Genomic DNA, 27,239 nt, shown 5'->3' with positions numbered 1-27,239 from the left:
TCTACACTGGCTGCTTGAATTTCCGCAAAAGCACTGACGATCTCATGTAAGATTGTCAGTGTTCTTGTGGAAATACTGTACTGCTCCCATTCGGGCAAAAGTCCTTTTGCGCAAAAGGGCCAGTGTAGACAGCTCAGATTTGTTTTCCGCAAAAAAGCCCTGATCGCGAAAATGGCGATCGGGGCTTTTTTGCGGAAAAGCGCATCTAGATTGGCACGGATGCTTTTCTGCAAAAAGTGCTTTTGCGGAAAAGTGTCTGTGTCAATCTAGATGCTCTTTTCCGCAAATGCTTTTAACAGAAAACTTTTCCGTTAAAAGCATTTCCGGAAAATCATGCCAGTCTAGATGTAGCCCCAGTGGATAATAGTTATGCCCATGAATTTTTCCTATAGACTTCAGTCATGTAACTCATGCGCATAACCATTTTGCAGGATGTGACTCATAGCATGAACTGGGAGGATCTGCTTGGACGGGTGTCTTATTCCTTTGGAGCTTTGTCTCTAGATCGTAGTTCCACCCTGTGTTCTGTGGAAAGCTAGTAATCTTGTGAAGAGCTGGCTGGACACATCTTTAATAAAGTGCCCACTCAACTAAAAAGTGAAAGCCCCCTTGTTTTAAATCTGATTTAAAACTCTAATCATTTGCTTTGGTTCAGTGTTTTGGGTGGGAGGCTCCTTCAGAAATCTGTCTTACTTTCATGGTTTGTGTATTTGGCTACCACAAAAAAAAAAGAAAAAAAAAAAAGCCTTATGTGTTAATCTTGGTCATGACCCCTTCTGTACAACAGCTGGATCCCTAGTTACATCACTGTCCTGTGAGTCTTCTGTTGCTTTTCATAGTGTCCAAATTCAAAATGCAGCCCTTGTAAAACTGAACTAATTGCTAATTCTTACCACTCTTCACAAGACCTATCTCCTGTGTGTTTTGTGATTGCATCTCTCCACTGTCCTCTTCTGCTTAGAGAGGGAAAATTGGTGGATCTGAATGGGAGAATTAATGAAGAGAGCAAGTGCTTTGTATGCTTTCCGGGGCAAGTAATAGGTAGCACTGAGGATCAGTAAGTTACAGAAACTATGCTACCCCCGCTTTTTTAATAGTCTGTCATGTTAAATCAATGTGAACATTTGTTTTGGTTCAAAAAGAAACAGAGCGATCTGTTCCTTAAAGGGTGAAAGAACATCTCGCTCCGTTCAGTTCCTTGGCTTTGAATGCAGCAAAAGAACACTTTTTTTGGGATTCCTTCTAAGGCCAAAGATAACTGCTTTCTGCAAATGCAGCAATGACTTAAGTTTATAGGAAGAGTGAAGAATGCGTTTCTAGTGTTTGCTCTATGTAAAAGACTTATGTGGGTAACTCCTTCTAAATCATCACCTCCCCCCTTTCCTTATTCTCCCCTGTCTGCTGGGGGTGAAATATGACTCTTGACTTGTGAAACTCTTGAATGGAGACTTAAAAGTAAGCTAATATATGTTGCACTTATTTACTTAGTGAGATTAAAGTCTGTTTTTCTTCTGTAATCCCTTTGAAGTGTTATCTTTGATACTGAATTCTCATCAGCTGGAGGCCAAAAAAATCCCTAGATCGGAATGTAGTTTTGAAAATGTAAATATTTCTTGTTTTAAGGAAACCTGATGGCAAGTTAGATGTGGGGCTGGGCATAGTTAAGTATCATCCTGTTTCCTTAACGTGCAGGTCATTTTTTTCTTCGCAGTCTTGCAAAGAAAAGCAGATAGAAGTGCTTGCTAATGCTCTGTGTTTCTCCTGCTTGCAGTGTAGCCATGGTTTTATCATGAATTTTGGATACCAGACAGCACTGAGAATCTTTCTTGCTTAAAAACATAAGATTGGAACTACTCTGTCAGTTAAGAACATAGTGGCCATACTAGGTCAAACCAAACCAAAGATCCATTTAGCCCAATATCCTGTCTTCTGACGGAAGCAAGTGCCAGGTGCTTCAGAGGGGATGAAGAAAATGGTTAATCAAGTGATCCATCCCCAGCCACCAATTCACGGCAGATGGCAAACAGAGGCTGGGGCGGGAATTTTGGGGTAATAATTTGTGAAGAGGAGCCACTTTAGAAATTTTTGAAGTGGCTCTGGGCCACCCCAGAAGGGGTGGGGCCTCAGGCGGAAGGGTCGAGGCCAGGATACTACCTGGCAGTTTTGTCTAGGTGGCCGTGACCCTGGTGATGGGAGGAGACTTTGTGCGTTCGTCCCCACCCTCAGGTCAATCAGGACCTGAGGGTAGGGGGGAGCATGTCATGCTTAGTCACCTGCCAGCTGAGCAACAGCTGGTGGTTGACTCTTCCTTGCAGGGCGGGAGAAGACTTCGCGTGCTCTCCCCACCCCAGGCCAAACAGAGCTTGGGGGCAAAGGGGGCACGCAAAGTCTCCTCCTGCCTTGCCCCTGTCCTGCAAGGAGCTTGTTAGCACCGCACACTCCTTGCTGGGCAGGGGGAGGGCAGGAGGAGACTGCGCACTTTCCCCCACACCCAGGACCTGATTGTCCTGGGAGCAGAGTAGCGTGAAGTTTCTCGCTCCTTGCCCTCCAGCACGCAGAGCTTAGTCAACTGCCAGGGTTGACTCTAAGTGCCGCATGCTCCCCTGTCCTAGGCCCTGATTGGCCTGGGGGTGGGGGAGTGGCAGGACCTCCCTGGGCCAGATCAGCCCTCTGGCCCACCCCTGGGCTAGGAACACCATCTCTGCCCATCCTGGCTAATAGCCATGGATGGGCCCATCAAACATGAACATACCTAATTATTTTTTGAACCCTGTTATAGTTGTGGCCTTCACAACATCCTCTGGCAAGGAGTTCCACAGGTTGGTTGTGCATTGGGTAAAGAAATACTTTCTTTTGCTTGTTTTTAAACCTGCTTCCTACTAGGGTGATGCCCTAGCTCATGTATTATGTGAAGGCGAGAATAACACTTAGAATCCTAGGGCTGGAAGAGACCACAGGAGGTCATCAAGTCCAACCCCCTGCTCAAAGCAGGACGAACTCCAACTAAATCCCAGCCAGGGCATTGTCAAGCCAGGACTTAAAACCACTAGAGATGGAGATTGCACCACCTCCCTAAGTCACCTATTCCAGTGCTTCACCACCCGCCTAGTGAAATAGTTTTTCCTAATATCCAGTCTAGACCTCCCCCACTGTAACTTGAGACCATTGCTCATTGTTCTGCCATCCGTTACTACTCTGAACAGCCTTTCTCCATCCTCTTTGGAACCCCTTTTCAGGTAGTTAAAGGCTGGTTGGTATCAAATCCCCCCTCACTCTTCTTTTCTGTAAACTAAATAAACCCAAATCCCTCAGCTGCTCCTTGTAAGTCATGTGCTCCAACCCCCTAATGATTTTCCTTACCCTCTGCTGGACTTTCTCCAATGTGTCCACATCCTTTCTGTAGTAGGGGTCCCAGATGTGGCCTCACCAGTGCCAAATTCCCTAGATCTGATGGCAGTGCTCCTCCAAATACACCCCCCAATATGCTGTTAGCCTTCTTGGCTATAAAGGCACACTATTGACTCATATCCAGCTTCTCATCCACTGTAATTCCCACGTCCTTTTCTGCTGATCTGCTGCTTAGCCAATCAGGCTCCAGCCTGTAACAATGCTTGGGATTCTTCCATACCAAGTGCAGGACTCTGCACTTGTCCTTGTTGAACCTAATCAGATTTCTTTTGGCCCAATCCTCCAATTTGTCTAGGTCATTTTGGACCCTATCCCTGCCATCCAACGTATCTACCTCTCCCCCTAGCTTAGTGTCATACGCAGACTTGCTGAGAGTGCAATCCTTCCACTTCCTTATTTGTTTCCCCCATGCTAGTCATGCTTTTGTAGACCTCTATCATATCCCCCTGAGTTGTTGTTTTTTCCGGTGTTGTTAATATCCCTTCAGATAGAAGCTGTTCCATATCCCTAATAATTTTTTTTGCCCTTTTTGGTACCTTTGATATCTTAGGGTATGTCTACACTACAAAGTTAGTTCGAACTAACGGACGTTAGTTCGAACTAACTTTAATAGGCGCTACACTAGCGCTCCGCTAGTTCGAATTTAATTCGAACTAGCGGAGCGCTTAGTTTGAACTAGGTAAACCTCATTTTACGAGGATTAAGCCTAGTTCGAACTAGCTAGTTCGAATTAAGGGGTGTGTAGCCCCTTAATTCGAACTAGTGGGAGGCTAGCCCTCCCCAGGTTTCCCTGGTGGCCACTCTGGCCAACACCAGGGAAACTCTATTGCCCCCCTCCTGGCCCCGGAGCCCTTAAAGGGGCACGGGCTGGCTACGGTGCCCGTGCCAGGTGCAAGCCTGCCAGCACCCAGCCAGCAGACCCTGCACCTGGCATGGATCAAGCCACCCACCCGATGCCCCCCAGCCCTCCCCCTCTTCCCGGGACCAGGCTGGCGGCCTGGGCTAGTGTGGACATCGTGGACCTCGTCCACGACCTCCGCACTAGGCACAGGAAAGTGGCCGGCTAGGGCAGGAGAGCTGCCAGCCTGGCCACCCAGGAGCAGGTGTGCATGAAAATCAAGGTGGTCCACTGAGACCCCCGACCCTGAGCCCTGAGCTTACAATGGCCGTACTGGGTCAGACCAAAGGTCCATTTAGCCCAGTAGCCTGTCTGCTGACAGCGGCCAACCCTAGGGACCCTGGAGAGGATGGACCGAAGACAGTGACCAAGCCATTTGTCTCGTGCCATCCCTCTCCAGCCTTCCACAAACCTTGGGCAGGGACACCACTCCTACCCCCTGGCTAATAGCACTCCATGGACCCAACCTCCATGACTTGATCTCACTTCCCTTTAAACTCTGTTCTAGTTGTAGCCGTCACAGCCTCCTGCAGCAAGGAGTTCCACAGGTTGACTCTTTGCTTTTTGAAGAAAAACTTTCTGTTACTAGTTTGAAGCCTGCTACCCATTCCTTTCCTTTGGTGTCCTCTAGTCCTTCTATTATGGGAACTAATGAAGAACTTTTCTGTATGCACCCTCTCCACCCCACTCATGCTTTTATAGACCTCTATCCTGTCCCCCCTCCGTCTCCTCTTTTCTAAGCTGAAAAGTCCCAGTCTCTTTAGCCTCTCTTCATATGGGACCTATTCCCAACCCCTGATCATTTTAGTTGCCCTCCCCTCTCCCACCCTCTCTCTTCCCCTCTCTCACCTCCTTTTCCCAGTCTCCCCCAGTTTTGTTCAATAAAGACAGATTCCATTTTTGAACACCATTGTCCTTTATTTTGTACATCAAGAAGAGGGGCTAGGGAAGGGTAAGTGGAAGGAGGTGAGGGAGGAATGGGGTACGCACCCCCGATGGGGAGGACTGGGCTGGCTCTGCGGGCTTCTGGGGGTGGAAGCTCTCCTGCAGCCCCCCAATTGCCCCCTCTCCTCAGATGGCAGCCGGTCTGATGGCCAAGTGCTGTGATGTGCCCAGTGTGGGTACTTCGGGCACTCCAAGCCAGGACTGCTTTGCAAGCGGGGCACCCCTGAGAACTGTCTGTCCAGGGTGGGGTTCGGGACACTTTAAGCACAGCCCTCGGCTAGCCTGAGACAGCATCTCCACGCTCTAAGTCCTCCTCTGATGCCCTGCTGGCACTGCTTCCGGCCATCCTTAAGCCTAGTTCAGGGTCCACTTAATGAGGACATGCTAGTTCGAATTAGCAAAATGCTAATTCGAACTAGTTTTTTAGTCTGGATCCGTTAGTTCGAATTAGCTTAGTTCGAATTAACGTTGTAGTGTAGAAGTACCCTTATTTTTTAAGATGGACCGACCAGTTCTGAATGCAGTATTCAAGATGTGGAGATTCCATGGATTTATACAGAAGCAATATATTTTCTATCTTATTAAGTATCCCTTTCTTAATGATTCCCAATATTCTGTTTGATTTTAAATGGATGTTTTCAGAGACCTATGCACGACTCCAAGATCCTTCTCAAGTGGTTACAGCTAATTTAGACCTCGGTGTTTGACATGTACAGTTAGGATTATGGTTTCTAGTGTGCATTACTTTGCATTTATCAACATCAAATTTCATGTCACTTATCGAACAAGCTCCATCAACTTGATGATCTCTGGCTATTTTGATTTATTGTAAGTGCTAGTCCATAAATGTCTAACAGAGGCTGCCTAACCCACTAGACATAATTCATTTCTGGGCTTAAGTGACTATTGCAAATGTTTATGCAATCCATTGTGAACAGACATGATGTATTTGCTTTGTTTCAGCTTTGAACTGTAGTTCTGTGCAGCGATGTAAGCAACTAGTTGACTATCTGGTAAACAAGGGGGGAAGGGGCAGGAGCCGGTGCTGGGGGGAGCCGGCTTCCCCCAATACCATCTCTGTGGGGGGCAAAGGAGGCAGGGGAGTAGCGGGGACTGGGCATGAGCTGGGAATCAGCTGATTCCCAGCTCGCGCACAGTCTCAGACACTGCGCCTCTGCTTTTTAAATGTATTAAGAGCCTGCTGGCAGAAGTGCAGTGGAAGGGACCCGGTGTGAGCTAGGACAGATGATTCTTGGCTCCCACTGGGTCCCCCTGCTGTTCATGCCATCTCTTAATACATTTAAAAGGAAGAGCTGCAGCAAGGTTAGCTCCTGGGGCGGGGCTACTTCGCTTATCGACTAGTTGTTTAGTTTAATAAACTAAATTTAACATCGCTAGTTCTGTGCTCACCAGTGGTCATCTGCATTTTAAAGACTATGCCTAAGATTTCCAAAGGGATCCATATCTCCAGCTGAAATTTTTAAGGAACTGGAACAGGATCAAGTTTGAAAACCACAGGTGTGTTATCTTCACTTGTGCAGAACTTTTCTTCAGTATTGATCAGACAAAAAAAAATCAACCCCCCCCCCCCCCCCAAACTTGCCAAGAACAGAAAGGGTGGGAAGAAGACCTCTAGAAATGGGGCTTTTGGTGCATGCAATCATAGATGTTGGAGGTGGGGGGGGGGGGGGGGAGAGAAATGTTTGAAGTCACAAGTGATCTCTCTGCTAGAGTGGGATTGTTCACGACTGGCTGGCTGTTGGTGTGCTTTCTAGTTGGGTGTAAAATGTCTTTATTGATGCAACTGTCATGTCATCCCTTCTCTTGGGAGATTAGAACTTCTGATATAAAGCAATGGCAAAATGTCTGTCAGGGTCAAATATATGCCATCCCTTAGTTATTTTTCCATCCCACTAGCCCACTCCAGACTTCCTGGAGGGTCTGAAGTCCTCTAGGACGATGGAACTCTCAATGACTTGGTTTAAGGGTGGAATAAATTAGAGAAGGAGTCTCATCAGAAGCTGTTTGTGGCTATGGAGCTCCTTCTCAAGTGGTAAGAATTACCATTAACCTCTCCATCTTCTGGGTGAAGAGCTTGATGCAGCAGAGCACTTGCATGTTATTTTTAAGCACGTGCTTGACGATAGTACCATTTAAAGCCTAGTGCTCTACCGCATCGGGACCAGAGGACAGAGCCCTAATATTCCCATCCCATAGGTAAATCAGAATAAGGATAGAAAAACCTTGCTCTCCTCCCCTTGGAAATGGCGAGAGAAGAAGGGATTGAGGTCACGGGTAGTCAATCCCTTTGGATTTCTGTTAACTTTGAGCCATCTGAATAATGCAGCGCGGAGCGCTCTAGGAATTCCTGGCCACTGGGCATTACCTGGTGCAGCGAGGCAGAAGAGAATTTCTTTTCTCCTTAGAGCGGTGGTCCCCAAACTCTTCCCATCGCACCCCCTTATCCAGAGTCAGGAGTGAGGCCACGCCTGCTGGGCCCGGGGGTGCGGACAAGTCTGAGGCGTCTGGGGCTGCCACTGAGAGTGGGGTTGGGAGCGTGGCTGGGGGCAGGGCTGTGACCGGGAGTGAAGTTGTGTCCAGGGGCTGAGGTTGGGAGCGGGATTGGAGCTGTTGCTGAGGCACAGTGCCTAGGGCCCACGATACTTTTAGGGGCCCACGAAAATATTTTAATTTCTTTTAAAATCAGAAGAAAAAAAATGAACTTTTAGGGTCGAAGAAAATGTTTTTTTTCCCCTCACATCAGAAAAAAATGAAACTTTTAGGGCCCACGAAAATCTATTAAATTTTGCCTAAAACAGAAAAAAAAAACCCAAAATGAAATATTTAAAGTTATATCAAAAATAGTTTTTAATATAATTTTTTTTTTATGGGGGAAGGGGCCCACGAAGGCAAAAGTGCCTAGGGCCCACAAAAGTCATAATGCGGCCATGCCCATGGCGAGAGAGTCTGGCCCTGCTGACGGCTGTGACCTTGAGCAGAACTGAGGGCAGACCAGAGCTTGGTGGTGGTCCCTTCCTGTCCCCTGTGGGGACTGACCTACATCTCCTGTGTGCCCCTCAACTGTTCCTCTGGATCTCTTTCATGGGGTGTGTCTGAAAATTTGGGGGCCACTGCCTTAGGGTGCTCATGAAATCCATTTCCTCACAGTCCCAGTTGGGCTGGAGAACCTTGTACAGATGCATGGGATTATTACATTTGGAGCGGACAGTCTGGTTCTTAGGAACTTCATTTCTATTTACTTAGGAAGTATGTCAAGAAAATCAGCATTTTCCAGTGTAATTAGAGCTCGTCATTGAAATGAATGCCAACACAAACATTCATTAACGAGCTATCAATAATTCTTTCATTTAAGCAATGCCTAGTGCTCAGGCTTATTAATGGTTTAAGTATTATTAACTCTGTGTAGCGAGAGAGGTGGCTATTTGATTTACATGGAGATTAATAATAAATACAGACCCTGTGAGTTAAAATGAGTTTGAGCGCCTTTGGTTGGTTATCTTTCTTGTCAATGCAAGGAAGAAGAACTAAAGTTTAGCTTCTGAGGTTTTATATGCAGCCTATGAAAGATTTTTTTTTTTTAAACCACTCTTTTAAAAAATTAAGTGAAAGGTTTCAAAACTCTTTGCCTTGGCATCCAAAGGCCAACTTCTGGTCACAGCTCAGGAGTGTGGTCAGAGCAAGCATTCTCCACTCAGGCCCCCCCATATGCCTCAACCCTGAGCAGTGAGTAAGAGGGGAGTTCAGCAGAGATGGTCTCCAAGAAGGTGTGTGGGGTGCCCGCTCCTGTGTATGCCGGTTACGGTGGGGCAGCTCTTGGGATGCGTATGCTTGTCCTCCTTGGGACTGAATTGAGCCACTCACTCATTTCATAGAGGCCACTGAATAGCTATGAGGTGAGAGAGACTGTTGCTCATTATAGTCCTGGCAGATTGGAATTGGGGGGCATTGCTCTAATTCCATTGCCCTTGCTCCGTATTTGTGTACCCTTGTAAGTCCTGAGTTCCATGATGGTATTTCTCTCTAATCTTCTGCTGTGCCCTTTCACCCTAGCTTAGTCTACTCTTGGGCTACGTCTAGACTACGTTCCTCTTTCGACAGAGGAATGTAAATGAAGGACTTCAAAATTGCAAATGAAGTACTGATTTACAAATTTCGTGCTTCATTAGCATAATGGATTCCGATCACGTTTTCGAAAAAGGATTTTTCAAAACACCCTCTACCTCCCCCTCACGGTCTAGACATGGTTCTTTTGAAAAAAAAAACCACACTTTTTCGAAAGAACCTGTAAACCTCATTTTTTCTGGCATTATGGTTCTTTCAAATAAGTATTAAGTGAAAGGTTTCAAAACTCTTTGCCTTGGCATCCAAAGGCCAACTTCTGGTCAAGTTTTTTTTCTGGTCAAGTTTTTTTTCGAAAAAGTGATCAGAATCCATTATGCAAATGAAGCACGAAATTTGTAAATCAGCGCTTCGTTTGCAATTTCAAAGTCCTTCCTTTATATTCCTCTGTCAAACGAGGAATGTAGTTTAGACATAGCCTTGTAGTCCTGTATGTCGGCTGATCTTAAAACAGTGGTGATTAGGTGTTTGTTTCCCCCGAGACAGAAGCAATTCTAGACTGTTGGAGGCCCTTTTTGAAGGCCACAGCGTTCATCAACCAAAAATAGGGTTTGACCAAGTAGGCTTTCAGATACTCAGCCATTCTGCTGTGAGTTCTCCTGCTTATCGCACAGTACTAGTACTTACGGCTCTTGACGATCTCCTGCCCCCTATGGTGTTTTGGACCAGTTAGGAATTGGAACTTGGCTGACCCTAGCAAGAGGTGTGACTGAGCATATGTTAGACCAGCCTAGAGTTATTCAGAGAGGAAACTCAGATCATAGAAGCTTGTGAACAGGTGCAGGGTAATGTAGGTGGCTGGGGAGGGGTTGGTGGGGAGATAGGAGCTGAGAAGCTGTCATAGTACTAATGTAACTGCCTCGGGGTGGATTTTAACCTGAGCTCTCTGGAGCTTAGTGTAGGTGCCTCTACCTGTTGAGCTAAAAGCCAGCTGGCTCTCAGCTTAGGCTGTAGAGCTCCCTTATTCTTATCTCTTGCTGTAAGTGGTCTAAGTGCCACTACATAGGACAGTGAACCACTCTAGGTGTGTGGGTTACACCAGCAAGACCTCTTTTGTTTGAATTCCAGTCCTCATCACTCTTGCAAAACTGTAAGTAGAAAGTGGTTCAAATAGTACCCTTAAAATACGGTTACTCTCCTGCTTTTGGTCATATGCGAGATCTTGGAAGGGATATTAAACTTGGATGTGCCAAAGGCCATAGATAGGTAAAATATTCATTGACTTTTGGAGCAATATGTGTGATGTGTCTGGCTTGCTGGGTGGGTTTCACTTGGAATCACTGGGAAATGATTAAGTTAAAGTCTCCAGTACAATATTATGCAGATACTCAGCCTTTGGAGATTTACCCTGGGGGAGGGGTGCGGGGAGGGACATGGACTGGTTTAGCTGTTTTGGGAGGCCTGAGGAAAACACAGGCCCCAAACTGGATAGTATGTCCATGTAGGTCCAAAGACAGACGTGAGGATGTGACCAAGATGGAAGGGTTTGAAGGGATGGAACCTTACCAGGTCTCCGTGTGGAAGACGACGCTGACAGCTGGCAGGCTAACCGCTGTGTAGACTGGTGGTTTGTTTTGCTGTTTCCCCCAATAGTTTTTTATCTTCAAATAAAAGCCCTGTGTTCTGAGAGAGCTGGCTGGTCACCAGGAGCCCTGCCACTGTCCCCTGAGAGAGCCAGCTGCAGGGCCTGGACTAAGGTCAGGCCTGGTGATTGCAGAGGGACTGCAACCGAAATCCCTGGGCAGGAGTGAGAGGAGTGTGGGTCCCTGACCATAGTGGGTGCACAGCTGGATATCTAAGACCTTAAGGAGTGCCCTTGAGGAGGCAATGAGCTACCAGAGGTCCAGCTAACTCCAACCTTGTTACATGTGGGTGTTTAATAAGGGCTCTAAAAACAGTTGCAAACATTCTACTGGCACAAAACCAAACGCCCTTGGCCTGCCCTGCCCCTCTTCCAAGGTGCCCCCTGTTACTCGCTTGCTCTTCCTCACCCTCCTTCATTCACTCATCTTCACCGGGCTGGCTCAGGGCCAAAAGGCTGAAGGGGGAGGAGGGTCAGGACTGGGGGCACAACAAGAGGGTGAGGGATGCAGGCTTGGCAGTGCTAACCGGATCTGCCAGCATCCCTTTTCAACTGGTTGAAAACGGAACACCTGATCAATGCAGGTCTGATCTGCTGGCCTGTGGATGTCGAAAAATCATCTAGGCAAGATGTCATGAGGAGAGTGAGAGATTGAGCTGCATGAAACTCAGATAGCAAATCAAAACCAGGGAAATGAGGGAAGATTAGAAAGAGAGTTGTGAAATGCATCTGGCTTTAACACTGACAGGTTAAACCTTAGTAGAATAGTAAACCTCTTAATTTTCCATATTTGTATTACAATATTCCATATTTATATTGCAATAATTTAATGTGTCTTTCAGAACTTGTGTTCTTTACTTTTTGCATTTTATTCTACTTGGATAACTAAATTAAGATTTTGTTATTTAACTGAATTCTGCAATGACAGCGGGGTTGATGCTGCAGGAGAATAGCTTTAATTGTAGAATGTAACTATTTCCATTATGTATCTCTCTTTTAAAAAAAAGTGCCTATTTTGTCTAAGATCTTAATTTTTAGAGCAAGGGCCATGTTTGTAGAGTAGCTATCACAATGTGCTGCTGATCTCAGTAGAAGCTTCCAAGTATCATTTTAATCTATTATTAAAAACAACCTATTTTCTCAAGGGAGAACTTTAATCCCCAAACAAACTTTAACCAAAATTTGACCAGTTTCCTTTTATATTTTCATCCTGGGTAAATTAAGGTTTGACTTTGTTTGAAAGTGATCAGAGAAGAATAATTGTTGCAATGTTTGTAGTGTGTTCTTACACCCTAGTATTTCTGTAAAGAAATGTGTGCTAATTGTACTCCCAAAAGTCTTCATAAGACGCTGCTGCTGTATTTGCAAACACCTTTTTTTTTCCCTTGGGCGTGTTTACTGGCAATCAGTTCACTTATTCAGCAGGAAGGAATTTGTAGCCATTGGCAGATGATGCACCTTGAAAGTCAAGGTTGACAGGCTGTGTGGGTTTTTCGGGTGTGCATTGCTGAGTTTGAATTATTAATTTGTTGGTTTGTTTCTGGTTTTATTTCTGTGTGTAATGCTAACCAACAGAAGTTTGAATCATTCATGGGCTGCATTCTCCACGTCAGAGCTGCAGATGTCATGGGAACGGTGACTACAGGGTACAGTCTTTCAGTTTCTGTCAGAATCATTTCTAGTTGCATGGGGGAGTAAATATTCAAGAGATGATCTAAGGCTAAGCACAAAATCCCTGGATAGATGGTAAACACTGTGTGGAAATGTTATCAGCCTGACTTCCATTAGGAAGAAGGTCCCTTGTTGTTGTTGTTGTTTGTTGCTCATCAGCCTTGTAAATCTTTTTCTTCGTGGACCTCTGATTGTTACCTAGCGACTTACACAGGAAAGGTGGGAGTATTTGTGCAGATAATACTGTATTGCAATTCAAATAAAAATCCCTTAGGTGATACATTTTAGTGTGTGTAATTTTTACATTGGATTTCTTGGCATATGTTGTCGGATACTTATTTTTTTAATTATGCCATTGGACCTGGATCAATAGCATTTAAGACTCTGAATTTGCATTTGGATCCACAGAGATGCACTGTATAGCGGTCTTTCCCTTTGGAATCCAAAGAACGTGAGAACAGCCAGACTGTGTCTGACCAGTGGTCCATCTAGCCTTGTATCCTGTCTTCTAGCAATAATCAGAACAGGTAATCAAGGGATGCACCCCCCGTCAGCTATTCCCAGCCCTGACAAACAGAGACAAATCCTATTCCTGCCCAGCCATCCCATCCTGACTAATAGCTGTTGATGGACCTACCCTCCATGAATGTATCTAACTCTCTTTTGAACCCTATAGGCCTCCAATTCATTCTCTGGCAAAGGGTTGCACAGATTGACTGTGCACTATTAGAAGAAATACTTCCTATTGTTTATTTTAAACCTGCTGCCTATTACTTTCATTTGATGAAACCCAGTTACTGTATTTTCCTTATTTACTTTTTCCGCAACAGACATGATTTTATAGACCTCTATCATATCTCCTTCTTATTTGTCTCTTTTTCAAGTGGGAAAGTCCCAGTTCTATTAATCTCTCCTCATATGGCAGCCATTCCATTACCCTTTTTCTGAATCTTTTTTGAAGCTTTCCCAATGCCAAGATATCTTTGATGAGATGAGACCACAACATCTGCACACAGTGTTCAAGATACGGGCGTACCATGGATTTATATAGAGGCAATAAGATATTCTCTGTCTTAATCTCTATCCCTTTCTTAACGATTCCCAACATTCTGTTTGCTTTTTTGACTGCCGCTGCACACTGAGTGCATGTTTCCAGAGAACCATCCACAATGACTCCAAGTTCTTTGAGTGGTAACAGCTAATCTAGACCCCATTGTTTTATATGTCAAGTTGGGATAATGATTTCCAGTACAGGTTGAACCTCTCACAACTGGGATTCTCTGTACTCCAGCAAGGCCACAGATGTTGCTCGACCAGAGAGACCCGGTGGAGGGCCAGAGGCAGGAGCCCTGTGGTGGAGCCAGGAGCCTCGGCAGCAGGGCCGGTGTTGCCCCAGTAGGGTTGGTAGGGTCGGGAATCCCGGCCATGGAGGCAGTGGGGAGCCCCAGGCAGGATCCCCTGCTTGTCCCACAGCCCCACATGCCACTCAGAAACGTGGCTGCAGGGGCTTTCTCTTTGAGTCTGGAAGGGAGCGGGGAAGGTTCAGATGATGCTCCCGCTCCCGGCACAATCCCATTGGCCGGTTTCTGGACAGACACTGGCCAAAGTGAGCTGCCTGTTTGAATAACAGGGAGCCACAGGGCACCACCCTCCTGGTCACTCACTCAGCACATCTGCCACGTGCAGATGAGCAGGCAGAAACATTTTAAGCTCTGCAAGCCTTTAGCTTGGCAGACAGGCAGACAAGCTGGTAAGTCTCCTGGAGAGAGCCTACCTCTGGCCCTTCCTTCCCCAACCCTCTGTCCTCCTGCCCCACTACACAACATGCACCTATACCCCCTCCCTGATCTGGCACCCGAACTGCTGCCCCAGGACACAGGCCCCTCCTACCCTAGGTCACATCCCAAAACCCTGCACTCTAGTTCCCTGCCCTAGGTCACAACTACCTTCTTTGCCCAAACTCCCTCCCAGACTCCATTCTCCCTCCTGCGCCCCAATCCCTTACCCCAAGCTCCCTTCTGCACCCAACCTCCACCTTAGACCCTGCACCTCCTCCATTAATACCATGGAAGAATGAAACCCTTGACCTCTTTCCAAAATCTTGGGAGGGCCCCCTCCCCCCATCAAAAATGATTGCCCACCCCTTTGCATTTGTCCTAATTAAACTTTGTCTTATTTATTTCAGACCGTTTGTCCAGATCATTTTGAATTATGACTATCCTCCAAAAACTGGCCAATGTTTAAAAATAGATACTCTGCTCTCTGCACTGGCTCTTAAGTGGCATTAAAAGGTGCAAGTCACCTCTTTCTATTCACAGCCCAAACTAGCTGTTGATTCTGACTTTCACTTTAAGATCATACATAAGTTGTCTTACCTGGAGATACAAACATGCCTCCCTGCACTACACTCTTTAGTCTTGATACCTTCTAGTTCTCCATGTTGACACCAGTCTCCCTCTTTCTTACCTATTTCACACACTTTGGTTGTTGCAAGTGGAAATATAGTGGTACCTTGGCTGTGTTGAGTAGTGAACACATTTTTGTACCCAATACCTTTCCAGTCACAAAACTGTGAACTCTTAGGTTAGCTGTTTATATAAGTGTAGGATACTATATTGTCTTTATACTTCTTTCCTGGAATGCTAATGTCCCAGTTGAAACCATTTAACATACACTCAGCTACCATATCAATGAATGCAATAAAGAAACACACAAAAAAAAGCTGCTTGTTGATGCCTTTAGAGATCTGTAGATTGCTGCTTTAAACATGCTCAAAAACGTGTACATTTCATAGTGTTAGCAATATCAGACATTGTCTGTTAATACGTAAGGGAAGGGTACCAGCATTGATCTGGTTGTATTCTTCTGAAGCTAGGGCAGATAGATTCATGAAGCCTGAGCAAACTAGCTCCAATTGTACAGGATCTGAAAGACGGAAAGTTCTGAGTTGAATCATTTTGAGGGCTTAAGTGAACTCCCCAGACTGTCCACCTTTTACCCAGTATTATTGTTTCAAAGTGAGGAAGGGTGCTACAACTCTGCACGGCTGTGTCTACACTGGGCCACTTATTCCGGAAAATCAGCCGCTTTTCCGGAATAAGCTGCGAGCTGTCTACACTGGCCCTTGAATTTCCGGAAAAGCAACAATGCTCTACTGTACAAAATCAGCCGCTATTCCGGAAAAACTATTCTGCTCCCGCTCGGGCATAAGTCCTTATTCCGGAACACTGTTCCGAAAAAGGGCCAGTGTAGACAGCCCAGTAGTCTTTTCTGGAAAAGCGCGTCTACATTGGCCACAGACGCTTTTCCGGAAAAAGGGCTTTTCCGGAAAAGCAGCCTGCCAATGTAGACGCTCCTTTTCCGGAAAAACTGAAAACGGAATAGTATTCCGTTTTAAGTATTTCCGGAAATTCATGCCAGTGTAGACACAGCCCACATGTGTATCCCAGGGCAGGTAGCTTTTCTCTTCCTTCACTCCTGTCCCCTCTCATCTAAACTGGCTCTCTTTTCCTGTTACACCCTTAGCAATTGCCTACCTGTGATGTGCTGACACAACAGAGTACCTGATAATGCAGCGAACTGTTCCAACACCTCCATGCAATCAAGGAGCCAAGAAATTACTACTAGCTGAAATGGCAATTAGGTATAGCACCCAAGGTAGCACTTATGCTCAAGCCAAATGAACACATCCTCCTATGTGCAGTGCTGCATCTCTTTGCAAAATGCGAGGTGATGGGCATGCAGTAGATCAGATGGGTATCTTAAGCCTTATCTACATTAGCACATTTTGTCATCAAAACCTGCCTTTTGGTGACAAAACAGTGAGAGCATTTATACTACAATGTGACTTTTGTCGGGAAAAATACCAAGTTTTGGTAACAAAAATCTTCTATCCCTATGAGAGGCATTTATCGTTTCCCCTCCCTTCATTGTTGACAAAAAGCCAGTGTGGACTCTGTTGTTTTGTTTTGTCAAGAGAACTGGCTTCTGCCAGTATCCCACAATGCCTGCCCTGATGACTGTGCTCAGTGTTTTGTGATCTCTGCTGCCCTGTAGGCATGCGCTCTTCCGCTTTCAAAGTTCCAGGAAGTATCTGACAAGCGGAGTGAGCTGCTCCCTTTTGGGAACAAAGAACAAATCATTGGAATGCTTCTGTTCTGTCCTGTTAGGAACACAGAGGCAGGCAGACTGCTGCTACTGGGATAGGCCTGGAGAGACTGCTGTGCTGCTTTGACATTCCTTAGCAGGGAGAGCTCACAGAGCACTGAGGGAATCCCAAGAAATATAGGGATCAGCTCTGCCTTCCAACAACACTGCACTGTAGGATGCTAACACACATCGCTTTGCTCTTATCTGTGGCAGGGTGCTAGCAGTGTGGCCATGAAATGTTGACAATGGGAGGCAGAAAAACTGGTTTGACCGGTTTTCACTTTTGGCAACTTTTGCATGTTGACAGCACTTTTGTTGCCAAAACTTCGCAGTGTAGACACAGCCTCTGTCTCATGCAGTTGGAAAGGAACTGGAATGACTGACCTGGAGAAAGTAATAGTTCATCTGAGCAGCTATAGTTTTAGTAGAGTAGTCAACAGGTCTCCATTCTGACCTGGAAGGATCTCCCTGACAGGGTGAGAACAGCAGCTCTTCAGTCATTCAACCCTAGATTCCTTTGGAGAGATTTTCAGCCCAATCACTAAGTAGGTTGGCACTTGGAGTCCTGGATTGTGTCCTCACTGCTACTGACTTGGTCTGCAACCGTGGGCATGTCACTTTGCCTTGATTTCCCTCCCTTTTCTGTCAGTCTTGTCTGTTTAGATTGCAAGGCCTTTTGAGGGGGACTGTCTCTCTGGCTGTTTTTGTGCAGCACCTTGCACAGAGGGCCCTGATCTCAGCTTGTTGGTGTGACAGCAAATATGGAGACACCAGCTGAGCTTTGAATGAAGGTTGAATTAGACGTCCCAGTTTAAAGCTGGGGCCTGAACCAAATTTAAACCAATGACTTACAGGTGGAACTGTTCCAGCTGTCGTTGTCACCTAATGAGCACATCTGCAAAGACCAGGCCTAACAGTGTTAGGAATGGAAGCAAAGCCCCTTTTTTGGAGGGAGTGGCTCTTTACGAAGGGCAGCCACAGTTTCAGAGCATCTGCTGCCTTGTGATCAATGGATCTCTGTTGAAAGGCCTCTTCATGTGCCGACTTCTACATTCTGGTGTGTGGGGGATAGTGGTGTTGGGAGCAGCTGAACACAAATGTATTGAGCTGCAGGAAAGCATGGACAGCTGCCAATGCCTTCCAACTGGAGGGGAGGGGGAGAAGCTTTAGTCTCATGTTCATAGCACAGGATGTGCAAATTTGCAGTTGAAATATTCAGTGAAAGCTTGTAAAGGAAGGTAGCTACCCCGTGTCAGACAAGCTATGTCTACACTGCAGAGTTTTTTTTAAAAAACGGCTGTTTTTCCGAAAAAACTTCACTTACGTCCACATTGCAATCGTGTTCTTTCAAAAGAACAGCAGGGTTTTTCCAACACTGGTAAACCTCTTTCTACAATGAAGAAGCCTTTTTCCGAAAGAGCGGTTTCAGAAAAAGGCATGTGTGGACAGGGAAGAGGGAGTTCTTCCGCAAGAAGAAAGAAGAAAAAGTACACGTACCCTGGAGGCCATTTCCCCCCATAGTCATCACAGCTTACATGCGAGATAGCATCCAGACTGAATGGACGCTATCTTTCAAAAATCGCTTTTTCGATGCTCTTTGGCAGCGTGGACCTCTCTTTCTGAGGAAGTTTTTTTTCAGAAGATCTCTTCCGGAAAAGCTTCTTCCGAAAGAAGCCTGCAGTCTAGACGTAGCCACAGAGAGGTGAAGTGATAGAATGTAGAATGCTATAGGAATGGTATTTGTCAGGGATCAGGTTTGGTTTTTGTGATGGCTCCTTCTCTCTCAGAATCTAAGTTCTGCCCACTCCTCACCCACGGTGAGATGCTGCTCTGAGTGGATCATGCCAGTCTTCACAATAGGACCCCTCCCCCTGATTTCTTAGGCACTTTGGTGGTGGTTGTACTGCTTGGCTCCAGAACTTACAAGGCCTTTCAATGGACTCGTTGAGGCAGTTGATTCTCCTTACAGCCCTTGTTTGGAGCCTTGGGGGCTGTCTCTACAAGTCTGTGCCCTAAAATTTGTGCACCTGTCATCACAGGGACAGCTCCACTGGAGGTAGCAACCCTGAAGCCTAGCATGGTTGTTAAAATGTTCCCATCTTGACTGGTCCTCTCAAAACTGCTGCTGCCCCTGGGGGGGAAGCTCTTAAGAAAATGGCTGCTGTCGCCAGGACTGGGCAGACGTGAGTGTGTGCTGACAGGCTGAATGTTTCCTTGAGTGTCTCCAAGACTGAAGGCTACATTTCTTTGAAAAAGGCCTACACTGTGGCCTATACAACATGGCCGACAGATTACCTGAGCGCCAGGGCAAGGTGTGGGGGGCCTCGGCTCTTGCCCCTAGAAAGGGCAGGGGGTCTCTGGTGGAAGGAGTGGGGCAGTCAACCCCCGGCCCACAGCATGCTCTCCCTCCCCCCAGCCTTCAGACCCAGGTGGAGTGTCAGTCCAGTGCTGATTCAAAGGGACCTGGGGGCCCAGCTGCTGTCGCTGCTATTGGGAGCCTCAGACCCCTTTCAATCTCCAGGCCCTGGGGCAACTGCCACCTTTGCCCCCCTTTTCCCCATTGGCAGGCCTGAGCATATAAGGGAAATACATTAGTTCACCAATCCACTGCTGGATTGGTAGTTTAACACCCGATTTAATGTAGCTTCCAATACAGGGCAAAAGATAAAAGGTAATCTATTGTGCATCTCACAAATGTTCTCTAGATGTGTGCTTTAAATCCAGGTCTAAGAGTAGCAAATGGCCTCCAATAGTCGGAAGCTTATGTGCTACAGTTTAGACCCATGACTAGTTCACATGTAATATCTGAGTTTCTTGGGTAGCTTGGGTATGTTCATTGCAGAAAACAGCACCTCTCCCTGCTTGTTACATTACTAGAGCTGCAGATTGTGAATTTTTGTTCTGCTGTGCATGAGAATTCCTTTGAATTCCTGTCATTAGGACACCTCCTCCTTCTATCTTTGCATATTCTTATATGAGGGAGTTTGGATTTTTCTGTCAAGGGGAAGAAACCTTCTTAAAGCAAAATTACAGGGGGCCATTGAACCTTTATGGCTGGATCAGAGGGTGCTGTTACTAAAGGGCGGCATTGTGCAGTTGTATCTTGTCTTGCGCTTTGGGATGTGCATGACTAGGTGTTAATAAAGTGCTGTTGCCTGCTCTGCTGCAGAACATGTAAATCATGGACATTTAACATGACATGCCGCTTGCTTCAAGACATGGATGGCCTCGTATTCTGATGAGACACCAGTCCTGGGCCATGCTACTAGTAGCAGGTGGTGTTCTACAATGCACAGCTAGTTGGAGAGTGGGCGGGAGAAGTGGGCTGACTGGACTGTTGTGCTAGATAGGCTTTGATACCCAGCTCACCACAGCACAACTGCCTTCCACCAGTGCACAAACTGATGTGACTAACATCATAGAGTCATAAGACTAGCAGTGGCCTCAGAACGTCATCTAGTCCAGGCCCCTGCACTCAAAGAAGGGCTGCGTAATAACTAGACTAGGAGTTTTCAAGCCCTGGGCCGTGGCTTGTAAAGGCAAGCCACTAGCTAGCTGTGAGATGCTTTGTTTGCCTGTGCCTCTGCAGTTACAAGTGATCGCAGATCCCTTTGGTTGGGAATGGCAATCCATGACTAAGGGCAGCTGTGATCACCCATACCTGCAGAGGCACAGGTAGACAAAATGTCTTGTGGTCAGCTAGCAGCTTGTCCTTGTAAAGCTGCCACCCAGAGTTTGAAATCCCCTGCATTAGTTCCTGACCAGTGTTGATTTAACCTGTTCTTAAAAACCTCCCGTGTTAGATATCCACATCCTCTCTAAGCAATTTATTCCACTGCTTAACCACACTGACGGGAAGTTTTTCTAATGTTCAACCTTAAGTCATCCTTGCTGCAATTTCTTATCCTATCCTCAAACTTTAAGAAGAATAATTTTTTATCCTCCTCTGTGTAACAAGTTTTAGTGTACTTGAAAAGGGTTATCATGACCCCCTTCAGTCCTCTCATCTCCAGACCAAACCCAATTTTTTCAGTCTTCCCTCATAGGTCATGCTCTTGAGACTGGTAATCATTTTTGTTGCCCTTCTTTGGACTTTCTCTAGTTTTCCCACATTTTTCCTGTAATGGGGTATCCAGAACTGGACACAATACTCCAGTTGAGGCCTGATCAGCACAGAGTAGAGTGTCAGAATTACTTTTCATGTCTTGCTTATGTAACCCCCTTTTTCCTCCCCGGGTTACTGGGGAGCAGGTCACACTCACAGGTGTGCCTGGGCGCCTGGTGTTTTAACCCAAAAGAGATCCTGAGTACCCCAGTGGTGATGGTGTTTAGCTGGGGAAAGCCCTATCCACCCCCTTGCTGCAATCCCTTGCTGGCAATGAATGTAAAGTGGCGGTGCCTCCACCTGGCTGGCCTTGTACACACACTGGTGCCTTGAGAGCCTCCAGGAACATACTCATTCCAACATAAAGCTGGATCTAATTCCAGAACAACTACAAATCATATACATCTAATAGAATACTTTAAAATAAACCATCTTTACTTAACTAAACAGGGATTAACAGATTAGCAAGGAATAGCATTAACAAAACACATAACAGTAACTGAAGCTTATACAGCTAGACAACAGTTACTCCACCCCAGAGTGTGCACACCCTTAAACTCAGTCCCAGACACTTGCTTGCGTTGGCGTGCTGATGTTGCAGCTGTAGTGAGGATTTGGTCCCGGCTAAACAGCAGCTCTGTCCCAGGCAGCACCCTTCCAGCAAAGCCCAAATTTACTGCCTCATGCTGTGCCTATAGGAAGCAGCCTGCTAACTCCCAGTTCCAACAGGCATGTAGTAGCTGCATCCAACAGCCCCTGCACTGGGTCAATGTCCTTGGCAGCAGCCTGGCTCCCCCTTTGGTTCCAAACTGCAAGGCAGAGTCCCAGACTGCTAGGCCTCTTCTTCAAGCACATGGAGAAAGCCTCCTCTCTCTCACAAGAGTCCCTCCTACCTCTTTTGTTCCAAGGGCTCATGGGAATTGTAGTCTGGATTGTAGCACACAGGGTCTTTTTGAATAAAACAGAGGCCCCTTTAGTAAGGGGACTACACTTACAACACTTCTGCTAATATATTCTAGAATGTTTTTATTTTTGCAGCCGTGTTGCACCAACTCATTAAACTCGACCCCCTAGATCCCTTTCTGCAATACTCCTTCCTAGGCAGTTATTTTCCATTTTCTATGCGTACAACTGATTGTTCCTTCCTCAGTGGAATACTTTGCATTTGTCCTTGTTGAATTTCATGCAGATCGTTTTGGATTTTAAATGCTGGCACCCCCTCCCAACTTGGTATTCTCCACAAACTTTTAAGTGAACAGAACTGGACAGATATTTTTAGTAAGTCTCAGACAGGTCATGGGCAAGGAAGATAAACTCATGGAAGCCAGTAATCTGTCTCTGTCTTTTACTAAAAATCTCTATCACTAAAAGGAACCGTAGGCAACTGCGAGGACCTGGCTGGAAGCTCCCAGAACTGCCACTGTGCATTAGGGATGTGAACGGTTAACCGGCAGGCAGGGAGCCAATGCTGGGAGGGAGCCAGTTTAAAAGCAGTTGTGCGGCAGCAGTGCGTAGTGGGGAGGCCTCTGTCTGCAGCAGCCTGGGATCATTGCAGATAGAGGCTGGTCCACGGCAGCAGCCCCTGTCCACAAGGGTCCCGAGCTCCCTGCCCCAGACCTGCTGCCAGTTGCCGTCATAGCCTTGGACTTCTTACAGCTGTCAACATCCATCTTTCCCTAAGGAGCTGCAGTCTCACTTCCAGCCCTGGCTCGAAGTGGGGTTGGTGGATATAGTTAAAGGGGGGCATGACCCTGGAAAGTTTGGGGACTACTGACTTAGGGTATGTCTACACTGCAGCACTAATTCGAACTAACTTAATTCGAATTAGTTAATTCGAACTAAGCTAATTCGAACTAGTGCATCTAGACCTAAAAACTAGTTTGAATTAGCATTTTGCTAATTCGAATTAGAATGTCCACATTGAGTGGACCCTGAACCGAGGTTAAGGATGGCCGGAAGCAGTGCTGGAAGGGCATCAGATTAGGACTTAGAGCGTGGAGCTGCTGTCTCAGGCTAGCCGAGGGCTGTGCTTAAAGGGACCCGACCCCCACCCTGGACAGACAGCAGTCCTGGCTTGGAGTGCCCTGAGTGCCCACACTGGGCACATCACAGCACTCGGCCATCAGCCCGGCTGCACTTGCCGCAGGCTGCCATCCAGGGGAGGTGGTTAATCGGGGGGTTGCAGGAGAGCTTCCACCCTGAGGAGCCCGTAGAGCCACCGCAGTTCTCCCCATCGGGGGCTCGTACCCCATTCCTCTCTCACCTCTTTCCACTTACCCCTTCCTAGCCTCCCTTTCCTGATGTACAAAATAAAGGACACGTGTGTTCAAAAATAGAAACTCTCTTTATTGAACAAAACTCGGGGAGACTGGGAAAAGGAGGTGGGAGAGGGGAAGAGAGAGGCTGGGAGAGGGGAGGGCAACTAAAATGATTAGGGGTTTGGAACAGGTCCCATATGAAGAGAGGCTAAAGAGACTGGGACTTCTCAGCTTAGAAAAGAGGAGACTGAGGGGGGATATGATAGAGGTCTATAAAAGCAAGAGTGGTGTAGAGAGGGTGCATAAAGAAAAGGTCTCCATTAGTTCCCATAATAGAAGGACTAGAGGACACCAAATGAAATGAATGGGTAGCAGGCTTCAAACTAATAACAGAAAGTTCTTCTTCACAAAGCAAATAGTCAACCTGTGAAACTCCTTGCTGCAGGAGGCTGTGAAGGCTAGAACTAGAACAGAATTTAAAGAGAAGTGAGATAAATTCATGGAGGTTGGGTCCATAGAGTGGTATTAGCCAGGGGGTAGAAATGGTGTCCCTGGCCTCTGTTTGTGGAAGGCTGGAGATGGATGGCACGAGACAAATGGCTTGGTCGTTGTCTTCGGTCCATCCCCTCCAGGGTCCCTAGTGTTGGCCCCTGTAGGCAGACAGGCTACTGGCCTAGATGGACCTTTGATCTGACCCAGTACAGCCATTCTAAGCTCAGGGCTCAGGGTCGGGGGTCTCACTGGACCACGCTGATTTTCATGCACACTTGCTCCTGGGTGGCCAGGCTGGCAGCTATCCTGCCCTAGACGGCTACTTTCCTGTGCCTAGTGCGGAGGTCGTGGATGAGGTCCATGATCTCCGCACTAGACCAGGCAGGCGCCCGTCTCTTGCGGACCTGGGCAGGCTCCCGGGAGCCTTCAGCCTGGTCCCAGGAAGAGGCAGAGGGCTGGGTGGCAGCGGGTGGCTGGTTCGTGCCGTGCCAGGTGCAGGGTCTGCTGGCTGGGTGCTGGCAGGCTTGCACCTGGCACGGGCACCGTAGCCAGATCGTGCCCCTTTAAGGGCTCCGGGGCCGGGAGGGGGGCAGACAAGTTTCCCTGGTGGTACCCAGAGTGGCCACCAGGGCAAGCTGGGGAGGGCTAGCCTCCCACTAGTTCGAATTAAGTGGCTACACAGCCCTTAATTCGAACTACTTAATTCGAACTAGGCGTTAGTCCTCGTAGAATGAGGTTTACCTAGTTCGAATTAAGCGCGCCGCTAGTTTGAATTAAGTTCAAACTAGTGGTTTGCCTGTGTAGCGCCTATCAAAGTTAATTCGAACTAACGTCTGTTAGTTCGAATTAACTTTGTAGTGTAGACATACCCTTAGAGTTTAATGAGTCTGCTGCCTACTCAGCTGCAAAGCAGGCAACTATTACCTCATGCAGCCAGAGGCTCAAGAATTAATTATCAGAGGTCCCAGGTTTGAGCCTGCCCACCGATGACCAGGAGATGTCGGTCTTCCATAAAGATTTACTGTCCCCATAGAAAATACACAAACCTGGGTGAGGAATGGAACGGAGAGCACCCCAAGTCCTAGCACAATATGCCAGATTTCCAAGCGTCAGTGGCAATTGTGCAGGCAATTGGTTTTCTTTTGCTAATACAAATTTTTTAATGGTAAAATCCATTGGCTAGCTAAGGGGGTTGCCTACAGACCTCAGCTGAGACCGAACCAGGCGTCTAAATACAAAGTGCACCTTTGTGACACATGCTGCATGGAATCCGTGTGGCTAGTGACGGAATGTTTTCTCAAATTCCGTTAGGCTCGCTTTGAGCAGGGCAGACGACGAGGTGACTTCCTGAGGTCTCTTCCAAACCCGATCCTCTATGATTCAAGGGGTGCAGTGAACCCTTCACGACATAATAGCTGATTTCTCGGGTGGGGGGTGGGGGAAGTGTACATGTGGAGGGAGGTAAGAGGGACAGGCAGGCCTGACAGTCTGGGGAGGGAAGAAAGGGGACAACTGCCCCGTGGCCTGGCGATTCAAAAGGGCCCAGGGTCCTGCCCACAGACGACTGGGAGCTGTTGGTCTTCCATAAAGATTTACTGTCCCCATAGAAAATACATGACACCTGGCTGCTGATGCTGCTTGTGGTGGCTGGAGCCCTGAGGCCTTTAAATTGCAACTGGAGCCCACCACAGTGTGCTCTGGGCAGTGCTGTGGGCTGGCAGCCTCAGCCACACCCCTTCCAGGACTGCAGAATCGCTCCCCCGCCTCCCTTATCCCAGGGCCTGACAATTCTATCAGCTCGCCAGAGACCGGAAAAATTAGCCCTTTCAGAGTGCTGTGACAATGGCAGTGTATATAGCTCTTCGGGCCCTCAATGTGTGAACTCTTTTGGGGAGAGAATATGGGGGAGGCCCTCAGCTGGCTGTGAGGTCCATCCGCACCATTCAACTCACTGCTTGGAGTGGATTGAGAGGGACCCGCAATTCACTCTTTGAGAGCGCTTCTTCTCCAACTCATCAGTGTAGGAAGCAAGAGATGGCTTGAAACCCAAACTTAGTTTGCTTTCCAAGCTCCATGGAGTGCTGTAGGGCTAGATCGGGGGTCGGCAACCTTTTTCAAACCAAAGAGCCAAACAACATCAAAATTCAGAACAAGTGGTCAACAGAGAGCTGTATAAGAATGCCCATTTGCATGACTGAAAATAGGCAACTTAATATTATTGATGATTGATGTGATGATAAATAAATAGCATAAATGACACCTTGTACGCACAGGCTTAATTTAATGGGACTTCTGCTGCTGCATCTTTTCACATATTTCTTTGACATTTACATCATAACTGGTCAAATCCAGCTTCATGGCTGGATTCTGTCACTCTTATGGCAGGGGGCTGAGATGTGGGAGTGCAGGAGTCAGGGTTGGGGCTTATGAGGAGCTCAGGGCAGGAGGTTCCGGTGTATGATGGGCTCAGGGCACAGGATGGGAGTGTGGGGGCATGCAGGAGTGTTATGGCAAGGGGTTGGGATGTGGAGGTGCAGGACCCAGGCTTGGTGTGTATGAGGGGCTCAGGGCAGGAGATTGGGGGTGGGGTGGGAGGTGCAGGAGGCAGGGTGGGGAACTAGATGTAGGAAATGGAGTGTGTGTGGGGGGGGGGGGCGCCCTGGGGCTGGATTACCTTACCTAGCTGGGGTTGGGCTGCTGTACCTGGGCAGCAGTGGCTGGATTAGGGGCTGGGCCAGGACTAGGGACAGGGACAGGACACTGCAGCTAGATGGGGACTGCACCATGGCCCAGCTCCAGCACCAGCACACAGGGTAGCCAAATATGGCCAAAAGAGCCATATTTGGTGTCCTGTTGAGCCATATTTGGCTTGTGAGTGATAGGTTGCAGACCCCTGAAATGCTCAGCTGGAGTAAATTGGTGTAGTTCCATTTTCACTTGAGTGATTTAAACTTGCACCAGGATCTGTCCCTTAATATTAAAATGTGAAGAGATTCAATTGCCCGGGCTGCGAGGAGTACAAAAATTACACAATGGTCTTATTTACTTGTAATCCCTTCATTCGGCGTCATTGAGCCAGTGGTTCCAGCATTACAGGCAGATATTTTTCAGATATAAACTTTTTGTTGAATTTGGACAGTTTGCCCAAGATACTGGCAAAGTTGGGAGCCCTGACAGCCATTTTCTGGTTGTAACCGCATTCTGCTTCCATCAGGCTGATCCATTTGCATCTCTGATTTCACAGCTTCTTTCTCTTCTCTCTCTTTTTAGGGTGCTCCCAAGACCTGATGGATTTCTGATAGCGTGCTACTGAGGAGCTGGAAAGAGCATGGTTAAACACCAACCACTACAGTACTACGAGCCACAGTTATGTTTGTCCTGCCTGACCGGGATCTATGGCTGCCGTTGGAAACGGTACCAGCGGTCACATGATGACACAACAAAGGTTGGTAACCACATGGTGCCTCCCAAATGCATCTTTTGCTCATATTAATTTTTTTTGAATGTGTAACTAGGCATGGAAAAACCAGAAGGCTGGGAAATTAGGCTTCAGTTTTAAAAAAAATGTGCTCTCAGTGGCAACAGGGTCAT

General features: G+C 47.1%; 1 protein-coding gene across 5 annotated transcripts in view; it reads left to right on the top strand.

Moving 5' to 3' along the window:
• The window catches only part of GDPD5 (glycerophosphodiester phosphodiesterase domain containing 5), a 347,114-nt gene that overhangs the window by 112,620 nt on the left and 207,255 nt on the right, over positions 1-27,239 (top strand). For 3 of the 5 annotated variants that reach the window (XM_075919543.1, XM_075919542.1, XM_075919541.1), the window contains one exon: positions 26,919-27,093. In XM_075919543.1, coding sequence (XP_075775658.1) covers positions 26,977-27,093 — 117 coding nt within the window. In that variant the 5' untranslated portion in view covers positions 26,919-26,976. Of the gene's footprint in view, positions 1-24,982; positions 25,036-26,918; positions 27,094-27,239 lie in introns of those variants that run through there. The other 2 variants (XM_075919545.1, XM_075919544.1) reach the window with 2 other exon arrangements.

Source organism: Pelodiscus sinensis, chromosome 1 (assembly GCF_049634645.1).
Source record: "Pelodiscus sinensis isolate JC-2024 chromosome 1, ASM4963464v1, whole genome shotgun sequence".
Lineage (NCBI taxonomy): Eukaryota > Metazoa > Chordata > Testudines > Trionychidae > Pelodiscus > Pelodiscus sinensis.
The sequence above is the reverse complement of the archived record's forward strand: the minus strand, read 5'-3'. Positions and strand labels throughout refer to the sequence as shown.